General features: G+C 40.5%; 1 protein-coding gene across 12 annotated transcripts in view; it reads right to left on the bottom strand.

Annotated features, from left to right (window-relative positions):
* SYNE1 (spectrin repeat containing nuclear envelope protein 1) overlaps positions 1-13,598 on the bottom strand; it is a 469,526-nt gene that overhangs the window by 156,314 nt on the left and 299,614 nt on the right. For 11 of the 12 annotated variants that reach the window (XM_046005239.1, XM_046005240.1, XM_046005229.1 and 8 more), the window contains 4 exons: positions 10,246-10,440; positions 9,005-9,145; positions 2,053-2,220; positions 1,679-1,840 (listed from right to left, as the gene is read on the bottom strand). In XM_046005239.1, the coding sequence (XP_045861195.1) occupies positions 1,679-1,840; positions 2,053-2,220; positions 9,005-9,145; positions 10,246-10,440 (666 nt within the window). The remainder of the gene's footprint in view (positions 1-1,678; positions 1,841-2,052; positions 2,221-9,004; positions 9,146-10,245; positions 10,441-13,598) is intronic. The other variant, XM_046005238.1, reaches the window with a different exon arrangement.

Here is a 13,598-nt window from a genome sequence, read left to right as displayed (position 1 = left end):
CTGGTTCTGATAATCTGGGTTAGTAATGCTCAAACTCCCTTTAATGCATCCTGGGGATAATTTATACCAAATTCCTTGTGAGTGTTAAGAGGAAACAAACCAGATGGAGGTGAGTTATCTTCCCCCCTCCAAGCATAGGGCTGGTGAGGAGGGCAGGGAAGCAGAGAGAACCCTAGTGAGCACCCTGGTATGACACAAACAATACCTCAGATAACAATGAAGTGGTGGCAGCTACCATATCAAAGAGGACAGTGGCACTTGGGAGAAAATTTCACTGTAATCATCACCTAAGTCCCTGCTTATCCTCATGTTTGGTTTAACCAGGTAAAGAGAGATGGCCTTTAATTTTCTGTTTTTATAGCACCCTCCCCAAACCAGACCCACTATGGATGACCTTGGGGCAGCAGAAAGCAGCAGAAAGCACCACAGAAGGCGGTTTTATCCAAATAAGGCTTAAAAATGGGTGGTATACACTTTGGTCCCTATCGTAAGAAGTTATCAGAGTGTCAAAAACCTGAAACTACTATTTCTCAATAGGTTGTCTCTAGATGAAATGTCCTCATTTTTGTGTTATACTGTAAGGTCCTATACTGTAAAAGAATGAAATCTTATTGTAGACTATACATAGGAACAACTAGTATATTACAAGGATATCCTGGATTCCAAAAACAAAGCACAGAGTTTCACTCTTAAAGCTCATAAATGTCCCACTACTTGACAAACACACATATCATGTCATGCTCTTACAACACTTCATTTGCATCTAAAAATACCTTTCTTTTCCTCTGCCTTTTATAGGGTCATCACATGCTCCTTCTTTGTGCTTGGGGTCGGTAGTGTTTCCCCCATCAGTGTGGGTGCGTATTTAGGTGACCACCTCAGCACCCTGGGCTCCCATCACACCTGATTGTGCATTAACAGCACACTCGATCGTGTTGCTGAAGCATTAACTAGATTTTAACATTTGCACTTTCTTCGCATGCATTTTAAATTGATGCATTTTTAACATCTTTCGGAGTTGGGTTAATGTAATCATCTCGGTTTCTCATGTAAAGCCGCAGTTTTGCCTAGTTTATAGAACTTTTAAATAATGATTCAAGTCAGGGACAACCCTAAGGGTATAACTTTGAATATAGGTATAACCCTATTCTTCAACTGCTTCTTTGTTCACGTAAGCCTGAGAATTATGCTCTAGTGATACTGGGAAGCTGCTAGGCACACACTGGCTAAATTTCTTAAAAACAACAATAACCAAAGAAGGGGGCCGTGGGGTACATTCTATTCCTACAACAACAGCTCACAACAACAATAAAATAATTTGGCGCCTAGTAGGAAAGGCGCTCTGTGTGATGGAAGTGAAGAAGCAATACTAATGCAGGCAGCTTTCTTTCATTAAGTTCGAGGTCTGAATTTCTATCTTCCCCCCGTAGATCCCTCCCTGAAGCAGTGGTGGAAACAACCACCATTTGGAATCTTGTTTACTCTGTAAGAACTGATATTAAAAAGAAGAAGAAGAAGAAGAAGAAGAAGAAGAAGAAGAAGAAGAAGAAGAAGAAGAAGAAGAAGAAGTCGGTCCGCTCTCCCAAACACATGCTTGGTCGCTTGGCCGGCTGATCAGTCAGTGACGAGAGGGCACCTACTTAATCGTGCAGGAAGCTGAAGTCATTGCTGTTATTACCTGATGTTCAGCCATCTGGCTCTCCGGGCTCCTGCCGGGCTCCAGACTCTCACTGAGCTTCATCTCGATGGCCTCCATCTTTGTGGAGATGGACTGGAGGGAGTCCTGGTACTTCTGCTGACGTTCCAGAGCCTCATAGAGACTGCGCTGCTTTTCACTGATCTGGAGAAGAACAGGACGTTACCCAATGTTTCCTAGCCCCTTATCTTCGTGATTATGACATTTCTTTCCTCATATGACTTTCTTACCTCTGTGGCCCAACAGAGGGTATTTAACGGTGCACCCAGTGTATAAACTCGCTGCACGTGTTGCGTAAGACAATCGCTAAGGTAATCCGTGTCTGGCCGACTTAATTCCACGTTTCAGAGACTTACCACATTTTTTAAGGTTTCCCAAGAACGCTGCAAATCATCCAGTTTGGCCGTAGCAGAGGGTTCCAGCCCTGGTTCGTAGAACTCCTGAGGTGGCAGCGAGCTGGGGTGGATCCTCGCGGCGTCGGTCTGCAACCTCTCAGGAGACAGAGCTTGGTAATAAGCAATGTCCTATGGGGACAAAGCCCAGTGTCGGACTCAGAGAAAGACAGAGCTCACATGCTCAGGGCACTCTCTGTCAACGTGAAGGAAAGGTTCAGGACCCCCTCCGTCCCAGGGGGCTATAAACTATAGAAGCTAGTAGAATTTAAAGAAGCTAAATTAGAATCTAAAGATCATATCCAAGCACATTACAGTTTCCTTTGAATTTTGGCTTCTATTAAAAAATGAACACATTTGCCACTATTTCAGGTTGGCAAAACTCATTCTTAGTTTTTGTTTGGTAAAATGAAGATACAAATGATTTGAGTGGAATACATGTTTAAAGCTTGATTAACTAGTAGAGCAAAAAAAGAGAATCTAAATTATCTTATTTCCCAAAATGTTGTTTCATGTATTGATTAAAGTTCTACCTAATTTTAAAAAGTACTTTATTTATTTTTAAAAATTTATCTTTCTATTTAAATTCATATAGAAGACTGATGAACCACTGACCTCCACCTGCGAAACCAGTAATATATTATGTTAATTGAATTTAAGAAGCACCTGATTTAAATAAATCTGTACATCATTTTTAAGATACAGCCAGACTTTCAGTATTCGTGAGTCCATTAGTCACAGGAATTAATTAAAATATTTTAATATTAAATAAAGGAAAATGTAATGGCTTAGAAGTGAAAATTACTGTAAGAAACAAATAATAAAAGGGATTCCTTCTAAGCAATTCCTGGAAGTACACTAGAAATAATCAATTTAAATGATGAAAAACAAACTTCTGCATTTTTATTAGTTTCTTGGGATATAAGTAACATTACATATTTTATAGTATTCATAATGGAATCTACTCTATCAAGACACGTAAATTCATCTGTTCTCAATTGTTTCTATGCTTGCGAATTAACAGAAATTGAATTGGGGAGTAATGCTTACATTCTGGGAATTTGTATTATAAAGTTCACTACTTTTATAATTATACTGAAGAGAACTATGCATATGAACTTAAAATACCTGAGCCTTAAGGATAGTAATGTCTTAAGAAGGTCCCAGCCACTAGAAAAACCAAAGTTAATAGCAGGAAGGGGCCTGGCGTTTGGCGGTCTGTACAAGGACAAAAGCAGGATTGTGTAGTAGGAGGAGTTCCGACAGGAGTCTGTCACCCCAGGAGTCAGGGCAACCGAGATTCCAGTGGAAATTCTCCTCCTAAGTAGCTCTGTAATTGGAGAAATTCGCATCTCACGATTTGGTTCCTCATCTGTGCAGCCCTGGGAAGTTCAGAGGATTAAATGAAGCCATATTTGAGAGGCCAGGAGACCGTCTCTCTATTTTGTTGGTGGTGGTGTTGAGACTTACGGGTAAGTCCCCAACCTTAACTGATGACATTGGAATGTGGAGACGGGTTCCTCATCGGTTGTCCGGTCACCATCCTGCGTAGATCACCTTGCTATTCCCTTGCTATTCTCAAGTCTTTGCTCGGCTCATCCCCGTTCATGCTTCCCTACTCTCACCCCACTTCCGCCCTCCGCACTCTGGAACATGACACCCTGTCATCACTGAACTGGTTCACCCCATGTGCACCTACAGCTATGTCTAAAGTTACTTAAGCCCTTCCCTCACCAACAGCTTTGCTTCCTTCTCCCCTTAAACTCTGCTTTACCCACCTGGAAAATCCCAAGCAGGACTCGATCCAATTTTACTTTCCAGGGTGCATGTGTACGCATGCTCACACCCATACACACACACTCCACACACGCACAGACACATAGCTGAAACCACTGAGATCATCCTGAAACTTCTCAACTTTTCAAAAACCTGTCTATTTTCAGACTCACCATTATCTTACACTTGCCAGTTTCCTTGCTTAAGGGTAATCGTCCCACCTACTTCCAGAATCCCAGCCACCTTCGCTTTTTTAAGGACCTTCGTCCATTAATATCCTCCTCTTCTCTCTCTATTGACTTTTTCTCCAATATATAAATAGAGTCAATATTTTTGGTCTAAAGACATCTTTTTAGGGTATTTTTCTTATAGGATACCACATAATAGAAAAGTCCATAAATCCTAACGTTATGGGTCATCACACGTGAACACACAGTCATGATACCACTTCTTCCTTTTCTCCCTTTCACTTGATAATTCAACTTCTGCAAATAGTAGTTTACGTTTGATAATGTTCACTTTCTCACCCTCAATCCACTTCTAAATATCCGGTTGATTGAGCTTCGATCCTAATGACTCTTTTACTATGAAACAAACATTATTTTCAGCTCTCCTTCTGCCTGGCCTTTCAGAAGCATTCAACACTTCTGCCCATCCCCTTCTGGAAACGCTTTCCCTTGAATCTGTCCTCCTTCTAGCTCTGGTCACTCAGGCTTTCTCTCGTGTAGTTTGTCTCTTCCCCTCACTCTGAAATATTGGCTATTTACAAGCTCCATTCTCACATACTCATTTGTACATTTACATCCTACATACTCTTCAAACTAGACATTTCAAAAAAAAATCCAGGATGAGAACTGAATTTAGGAGAAAAAATAATATTTTATCCACCTTTCAATAAATGGAACTTCTATTCACCAAAGCTCTGACCTTGGGATAAATTCTCTATTTCTTCTTTCCTTTCCCATCCACTGCTTATTTAGGATGAACTCTGTTGACACATACCCTCGCCACGGCACTGGTTTAGGTTCTCATTAGAGCAACAACTTCCTAATTCTCAGGCACAAACTGGCAGCCTGCAGGCTACCTTTGGCCTGCATACATTTAGCTTGGCTTATGCAGTGTATTAAATTGTTGAAAATATCATCAAATTAGGGAAACTTTATAAGAATCAAGATTCACAGCCCTTTCCACGTGGTTACAGTAGTTCTAACGGAGGAGAGGCTGCCTGGTGTATGAACAGAGGTGCTATTCAGGTCTCCTTCACCCCCCGACCTGTTTCTCTCATGAACATCACCAGTCCTGGCCCAGGCAGGCATCAGAGTGTGCAACTTCTGTCCCTCACCAGCTTCTCTGGCTCTATTCTATTGTCCACACTGATCCAGGATGATCTGTTCTAAAACCGACTTCTGCACATAGCTCCTAGTTAAATTCCCTCTACGGTTAACTATGAGCTTCTGGATAAAGTTCAATGTTTGGTGTGTGGCTTTCACGGTCCTGTCCTTCATGACGTGTTTCCTTCAGTCCCCCCAGTCTCTTTTTCCCCCTCTCCCTCCTCCTCCAAATCTGGTTCTCTAATTACACTGATACTATTTGCAGTTGTCTTGATGGGCTGTCTTCCGAAGGACCTTCTATAGGTCCTTCCCTCTGTCTGAAAAACTTCACGTCATTCTAGTGCACACCAGCTGCCTAACTTGTACTCCTTTCCTAAAGCTCCAGGTGCCATCGTTGATCCGCCCCTGAACTTCCGGTCAGGTGCTTGCTCCAAGAACACCCTCACCATGCAGTTTTCCCACTGTCATGGCTCTTGTCCCCTGCTACTGTGATTACTCGCCTGCTCCCACACAGACTGTGAGCTCTCTTAAGACCAGAGTGAGCTTTTGTCTTTGACTCTGAGCATGTCGTAGGGTGTCTGGCAAATAACAGGTAGGCATATGCATCCCTAATGAATCATACCTGTAAAATCGCTTTTATAAAATTTATCATCTTACATACACAGAAGGTAATACTATTACTGTCCACAAAGAAAAACAAGAAGTTGCTTTAAATGTAAAAATTTTAAATACTCTATTATAAAAAAAGAAGCCCCTTAAAAGAGCCAGAATAAAACAAATATGTTATTTTAAAAACTTCTTTTTTTGTTTTTTTCTGGTACTTTGTCGTGTGTGTGTGTGAGAGAGAGAGAGAGAGAGAGAGACTGTGGGTGTGTATGTGTATTGCTCAGGCAGATTTAACAGGACTGACAATTCCAGGTTTCTTTTTTTTTTTTTTTTTTAAGATTTTATTTATTTGTTTGAGAGAGAGAGCATGAGAGGGGAGAAAGTCAGAGTGAGAAGCAGACTCTCCAAGGAGCAGGGAGCCCGATGTGGGACTCGATCCCAGGACTCTGGGATCATGACCTGAGCTGAAGGCAGTCGCTTAACCAACTGAGCCACCCAGGCACCCCCAATTCCAGGTTTCTTAAAGCATTTGAAAATATCTATCACCTTTTGTAGATGAATAATTTGTATCTATTTGAGGGCTACATAGATTCAATAAATAGAATCAGTCCCATACAGCTGGCAGGGAGAAATCAATCTTAAGACACATGTCTCTTGTCGCTTAGGAGAGTTATTATCCAGTAGATTCCTGGGGGCCTACCTCTAGAAACTATTTCATTAACACAGCCCAGGTTAAAGAGTACTTTCAGGCTTCACGTCACACTGAATTTTCACAGTTTTGTGAACTGAGGAGCACTGCTTCCCATCACAGTCCTGCCAAGGGACTTTGCGGGTCCTTTCAGCTATCAGGCAGGAGACCTGGCTCCCGTCCTGAGCCTTTATCCCGGGGTCTGGCACTCTACCTGGTACAAAATGGCACTTTTCAAACTCTGACTTCTGTTGACCCTACTGAGGAGCCCGACTCCTGCTTTCCTTCCGTAGCCAATGGGCAGGGGCGGGGAGATTTGCCTGGGGGTTGCCCGGTTATTTCCACTCTCCAGGAAGCTACACCATTACCACATTTCAGCTAATAGCTACTGTCAGAGGCGGAACACGCTGACTGTGGGGTGGGGTGCGGAGGAATCAGTTATATAATGAAGATCTACTTGCAGAAGCAGCAAGCCCCAAACCTTTTCTTAACAGCTGCAATTTTATAAAGCAGTTATATTTGGCTGCCCTCGAAACAGTTGTGCACATTCTGTACAGTATTTTGAGTCTGAAAAGTAGAACTTCCGGGGATTCTAAATGTCCTTCTCAGCTTCCAGAGAAAGCTAGTTGGCCATTTGGGGTATTTGCTCATTTTCCTCTGACTTCTGTGACTGTACGAGAAGAATAACATGTGGCCGTATGACAGGGTTGGTGTGTTTGAACAACACCAAGCAGAACACATTTGCTTTTTAACCAGCCCCCTCTGAGTAAAGCCGCCTGTGACATAAAGCCAGTTTTTGCTCATCTGCGGGATCACATAAAAGTACGTTAACAATGTGATTTAACTGATGTTTTTCTCTGATGCCCGGGGTGTCAAAATCGATTTAAAGCAAAAATCTCATAGTTTTAGGATCTGATTGAGTTTGACAGTTAAAGTAATGATAACAAAACGTTTGCATATTTTATCATTCATAAGGTCTTTTTACATGTACATTGAAAGACACTTTACAGGAAGTATCGCCGAGGCTGACAACCTTAGAAAAGGGCTATTCTTCCCACAGTGTATCTCAAGGTCAGTGTTTACTGTTCAGTTTGAAAAATTTTAAGGACATTAAGTATCTTATATAGGGTAATTTTTTTCCTATACAATAAACAGCTGACTATAGCCATACTTCTCTGATTCTAATAACATCTGTGACCGCAGAGAAGAACACAGCATCAAAGAATGAATAATATGTGTTTTAAAATCAGAATTTGAAGAACAGTTTCCCCCAGAGTGTCTGAACTTCTCTTTTTTTGTTGTTGTTGTTTTTAATTTCCTCTCAACACTTCTGTTATTATTCATCCCACAACCATCTTTCTTTCTAGATTATAAGGTCTTTAAGGGCAGAGGGACTGTTGTCTTCTCCTTTATTACCTACCTGGGACCCAGCACAAGACTTCATCCGAAGCAGGTGCTCAGAATGTGTCTGCTGAATAAATAAATTGGTAACGTCCTAGAGCTATATACATTTTTACCAAGAGAACTGTTTTATCTAAAATTTTCATCAATTTTATTTTCCTCCTTTGGGGGAGGAGGGTTTTTTTTTTTTAATCATATAAGTACTATTTCAAATGCTTCTGCTTTAAAATAAAAATAATTGTAATTGATTTGTAATATAGCTTATAGAACATTTGCTCTGTGTAATGCTTCTTTCCTAATAATAAATCTCAACTCTTTTGAACACTTAAATAATTTCATAGTAATATAATTAATCTTTTTTAAAAGTTATTCTGGCTAAAGGAAGAAAAGGTATTACTTAATGTGCATTAAAAAATTTTGGCTATTGTAAAAGGATTTTTTTTTGTTTCTATCCAATAGTTTTCATGAAAACTCTTGGACATATTTAATTTAGTACAAGCTAAATTTAATACAATACATGCCAAGTGCACCACATAACCACAAGGTATTACCTCTACTTTATAAGAAATCAAATTTAAGATGATTAATTACTAAGATTATTAAGATAATCAAAAAGCACACTGTCTACACTGGCAGACACCCCATAAATTGGTCGACAGCAAATAAAGAAAAAGTATCATATGGTGAGCAGAAGCTTTTCGACTTCAAAATCTGAGCTGGTAACTGGCAAAACCATGTTTAATGAATGTTAAAATACAAAGAGTTCATATTATTTTACAATGGTGACGCAAACATTTCCTTTTCTGTTAGGATGCAGTACTCCATGACAGACAACTGTTAGAAACTAAAGCTGTAATACCTTAAAACAGGGCTTTCTCCATCTATAATTTCTGTGACCTAATTTTTGCCCATCTCACTGCTAGCAGCCCAGGAGAGGAGCTGACGCGCTGAGCCAGTGGTGGTTGTCAGACGACAATCACTGATTGTGCAATTGCACACCTCATGGTGTGTCCCTCAAAGTCCAAGAATCATACCCACAGTCTGTTAAGAACAGAGAATGGAGTCCTGCAACCATCCAGAGATCAGAGATAGAGGAATTCCAAAAGGGTGGTACCTGGTTAACAGAAGCATCTGTATTAGCCACAGGTGAAGGGGAGCGACAGGCAGGTGGAGAGGAAATTTCACTGCTGGTTCCCTCCTCCCCAGACTCCTCAGTGACAGGTGACAGCAAAGTGTGACAGCGACCTGCAGTCATCTATCACATAAAATGTAGCCCAAAGGACATGAACATCGGTTAGCTATGTTAACAAAAGACATGGTCAGGCACTGGTCAAAACAAAAGTAATAATATAACAAAGGTTAGGGTCAAATCTACATACAAATTGTGTTAATATTTAAGAGTTTTGTCCCCGAGTGAGTGTGACCCTAGGGACCATTTGCAAAAGAGAGTGCATGTCACAATAAAGACTCGTGTTGTTGATTATTATTTTCCTTTCCTTGATGTCTGTGTCTTTATAAACAAGTAGAAAAATCATGAATCATCCAAGCGAGGGAACGGTCTACAAAATAAACCTTGTGTCTTTTGTGGCCATCTCAAATTCTAAGTATTCTAGGGAAATAAATGCACCCGAGGTAATATTTTGCCAAATGAGTCCAGGTATGGTTACACACCACCTGAGGCACAGCACATATGCGTGGAAAAATATAAAGCACTGGAAAATATTATAGTTACCAAAATAAGTAATGCATTTTAGATACAAAGTGATAGGTAAGCAATGTTGCAGAACAGAAATTAATGGAAACTATTTTATTTTAATTCAAAGCTAAACTTTGGATTTTCAGTTTTCTTATTTTCCTAATAGTACCTTTTCTTCTATATTTTATTAAGCATCTGTGTAACAGAATACACAAGCATATCTAGTCGGCCAGAGTTTTAGTTTGGAAAACATACACAAAAAAATATGTGTACCATGATTCTCCTCTCCTCCAGAACAGTAGAAAACCGTGCCAAGGAATTTTATTTTATTTATTGATTTATTTTTTAAAGCACAGAGCCTCTCGGTATTATTGCTAAATCATAAACAAATGAAGGGCCAACCTTTGGGACATTGAATAATTCAGCCACCTCAAGCAAATCGCATCATTTTAAACTGTCACTGTTTACAGTATCAAAAACTGGCCTTGGCCCAACTGTAGTCAGAGAGTTAAGGAGGCTGTTCCTCAGTCCGAGTCCGCAAGAGCTATAGCACTGATCCCTAAAAGAAGCCACGCAGAGGGAAACTGGAGCCCCTAGCCAGGGTGCAGTCAGAAGGGAGCGCGCGGCTCCCAGCGCAACCGGCCTTTGCCCCGACTTACCATGACCACCGAGGGGTGGGCCGAGGTCGCGGGGAGGAGCTCCCGGTCCAGGTCCTCCGTCCCCTCCGCCAGCCCCTCCACCTCCGTCACCGTCAGCAGCATGGTGGCGTGCTTGGCTTTCATTGTCAGCATCTTGCACTTGGAGTTCAAAGAGGCGATCTGCTCCTGGTAGCCCTTGATTTTCTGAGCCAGCTCCTGGGGAAACATCCCCCCCACCCCACCCCGTGTGTCAGAGCAGCATCAAAAGGAAACACAACTAGTAGCGTTCATCTTCCTCCAGCGCGGGCCAATGAAATCGCAGAGTTGCGCCAGCCGACAGCAGCGGCCGCGGCCGAGAGGCAGGATGTGGACGTGCGAGCGCGGAGCCTGCTTGCAGCGCACCCGCAGCCCGACCACCGCGTCGCGGGCCGGGAAGAGCAGTGTATGGCAGGGGCCCGACACTCAGTGCCCCGCGGTGGGGGAGTCCACGCCCGGGCGAAGCTCCGTGTGCAATCGGGGACTTATGTAACGTGAGGCACTCACAACTTTCTTTAAAAGCCTAAAGAATCTGAAACGCCAGATGGTTCATGCCATGGAAATTAGGTCATGTGATGACTGAAACTACAAAAAATGCAATGCTCAGCTCTCACTATACTTAATGCAGCAAATTGAGCAGTCATCTGTTACGGACCCCCTCACAAAAGTAACCTGCGTGTCAATTCCTGTGACCCACGGAGTTGTTTTTTTGTAGATAAGCTAAGTATTACATATGAAATCCTAATTTTTTATGCAGATCGTTCCTGCAATAAGGTTTTGTACATTCACCAAATTCTCCCTCATGGGCTCCATCATGCCTCAGGTGTTTCTGATGTTTCAAACCAGAGCTTTGAACTTGAAGTTCACTTCAAATTCATTGATTGTTGAAAAATTGTTTTAAGAGATAGAGGTGTTAAAGCTTTTACCAAGAATTTACTGAAAATAGATTCTGGACAGTACGTAGCTCTCAAAAATCCAAAATGTTAAGTAAAAATTATCTAAAATGGTAATTTTCAAATATTAAATTTATATTTTACTTAAAAGATGTATACATGTTTAACAAAAATGAAGATGTGTATTCCAAAACATGAATCCTGAAAGTACCAAAGTATCACTTTTCTGTTCTTTTTACATGTGTTTCCTGAAAAGCTGTCATTTAGTGCTTGCATGTAACACATTTTGTGACAAAAACATTAAATGTCCTTCAAACAATAGTATGTATAGACATAAATCATAAGGCATATAAACGTACTATGCCTGTATGTATAAATGTATGCACATCCTATCATTTTAAACATGCTGACATTCAAACCACAGCTTTGAACTCAGAAGTTCACAAAGAAAATAGCAGATGGGTGTATATATAATGTGTGTATATGTATATACGTGTACATATGCGTGTATGAGTGTGTGTGTATGTATATATGTATATATACGTATGTGTCTGTATATATAGGTATACACACACACCCCTGCCAGCCAAAACTGACTAAGTGGAAGGAAAAACAACCCAGCCTGTCTTCCTGACTTCTTCTACAGCACAATAATTTTTAAAGCAAAAATTTTAAAAAATAGAAATCATAACTTCTTTTAGAGCTGCAGGTACTTAATTAAACCTAATAGGGTTTTTTTTTTAAATAGTGATTAAACAGCTCTTTACTACATCTGGCCTAGTGCCTACTACATGGTTACTCTATTATAATTAGCATGCACATATGCAAAACATCTACCAATTCAGTGGACTCCTTGAATTCTGTTTTCATAGGTCAAATCACTAAGCCTTACAGTGGCTTGCCCCACGGGGGTAGATTTGAAGAATCTTTGTGAAGTAGCATTAGTTTTAGTCCCTCCCCTTTTCTGCCTATGTGGATGGCTGTGCCCTACTGCTGTATCCCGCAAAGCCATGTGCCTATGCTGATGACAGACACCCACCTCTTGACCTGGAGTTCTCAACTTTCTTGTGGGTAAAACTCATTTGGATTGTTCATTAACAATGAAATTCTGGTCTCCACAAAGGATTTTGATTTACCCAGCATTTTATACTTATCCCATATGACTCCCTTGGAGAAAGAGCTCTTTAGAACTTTCTTCTATAAGAATAAAACCTATCTGTATCATAATAATAACTTTGCAGGCTAGTGATTAAATCTGCTCAATTAAAATGCAGCCCCACTGGCTTAAAGTATTCTCTGTTCTCAGGAAGCATATGTATTTTTAATTTTTACTGGATATTTCTGAAAATGACTACAAAGGATGAGCATAAAGAGGTAGGAATTGCAGACACCTTGGCTGTTCTAAGTTCGGTGGCTGCCCCTCTCCTAGGCAATCTCCTGAACTCAGGAGAAGACCTTGTATGTAAGGTAAGAAGCAAAGAGCCTGAGTTTTCTCTCCTATGATCGAAAAGTGGCAGGATAATTTTTTTCAACTTAAAGGCAACACTTAAAAAATTACAGAAAAAGTGTGAATTTCTTAGAAATGAATAAATTATCAATTATTTTTAGGAGTGAAAGTTATCCTTCTATACAATAGATCCACCTCAAAATTGAAATTTCATTAAAAGCAGACTGAAAATACAGGTAAAAGCAGCCTTCCCCATTCTTATGTTATCATAAATCAGGCTTTCTCCATTCAGCACTTTCCTTCCTGTGTTTGTTTTATACATACCACAAGTCTCACACAGGACAATGCCATTATTATTATGAAAATGCATTCTAAATCACATGACAAAACTTACAAATATCTACACTTAAGTTTAGAACTGGAAAGAGAAAATGAAACAGAATGAGTGGCTCACTGAACAGGACCCTGGAGGACAGTCTACAGTTGACTGTGCTCAGCACCAACTCTGGGATGCTGGACAAGTCATTTCTTTTCCTGGACCATCATTCTTCTCTTCTGTGCAATAAGGTAGCCCAGACAGTTTCTGCTGCCGGGGGAAAAATCATGGAATTTGGAGCCACGGATACTGGCTTAGAATCTGGTTTCTACCAGTTACTAGATTTGGTAGCTTGGGAAGTCACTTACAAAAATAAGTTTCTGTTTTCTTATCAGTATAGTGGAGATCATTAAAAAAAAAAATCCTTACCTCACAGTGATGTTATAAAAGATAATGTAACAACCTTGTAAACTATTTAAAAAACTCAAAAAACTGTAGTAATGATAATTATTGTTATTTCAGGCAAGATTTTAAAAATACATACTTTCTGAACTATGATACAAAAGTTGTTAGAACAAAATTCTGGATCTTATAAAATGACATTAAAAAATCATTCGACAGGGGCACCTGGGTGGCCCTGGGTTGGTTAAGCCTCTGCCTTCGGCTCAGGTCATGATCTCAG

This window comes from Meles meles, chromosome 5 (genome assembly GCF_922984935.1).
Source record: "Meles meles chromosome 5, mMelMel3.1 paternal haplotype, whole genome shotgun sequence".
Classification (NCBI taxonomy): domain Eukaryota; kingdom Metazoa; phylum Chordata; class Mammalia; order Carnivora; family Mustelidae; genus Meles; species Meles meles.
This window is presented reverse-complemented; position numbering and strand designations above follow the sequence as displayed.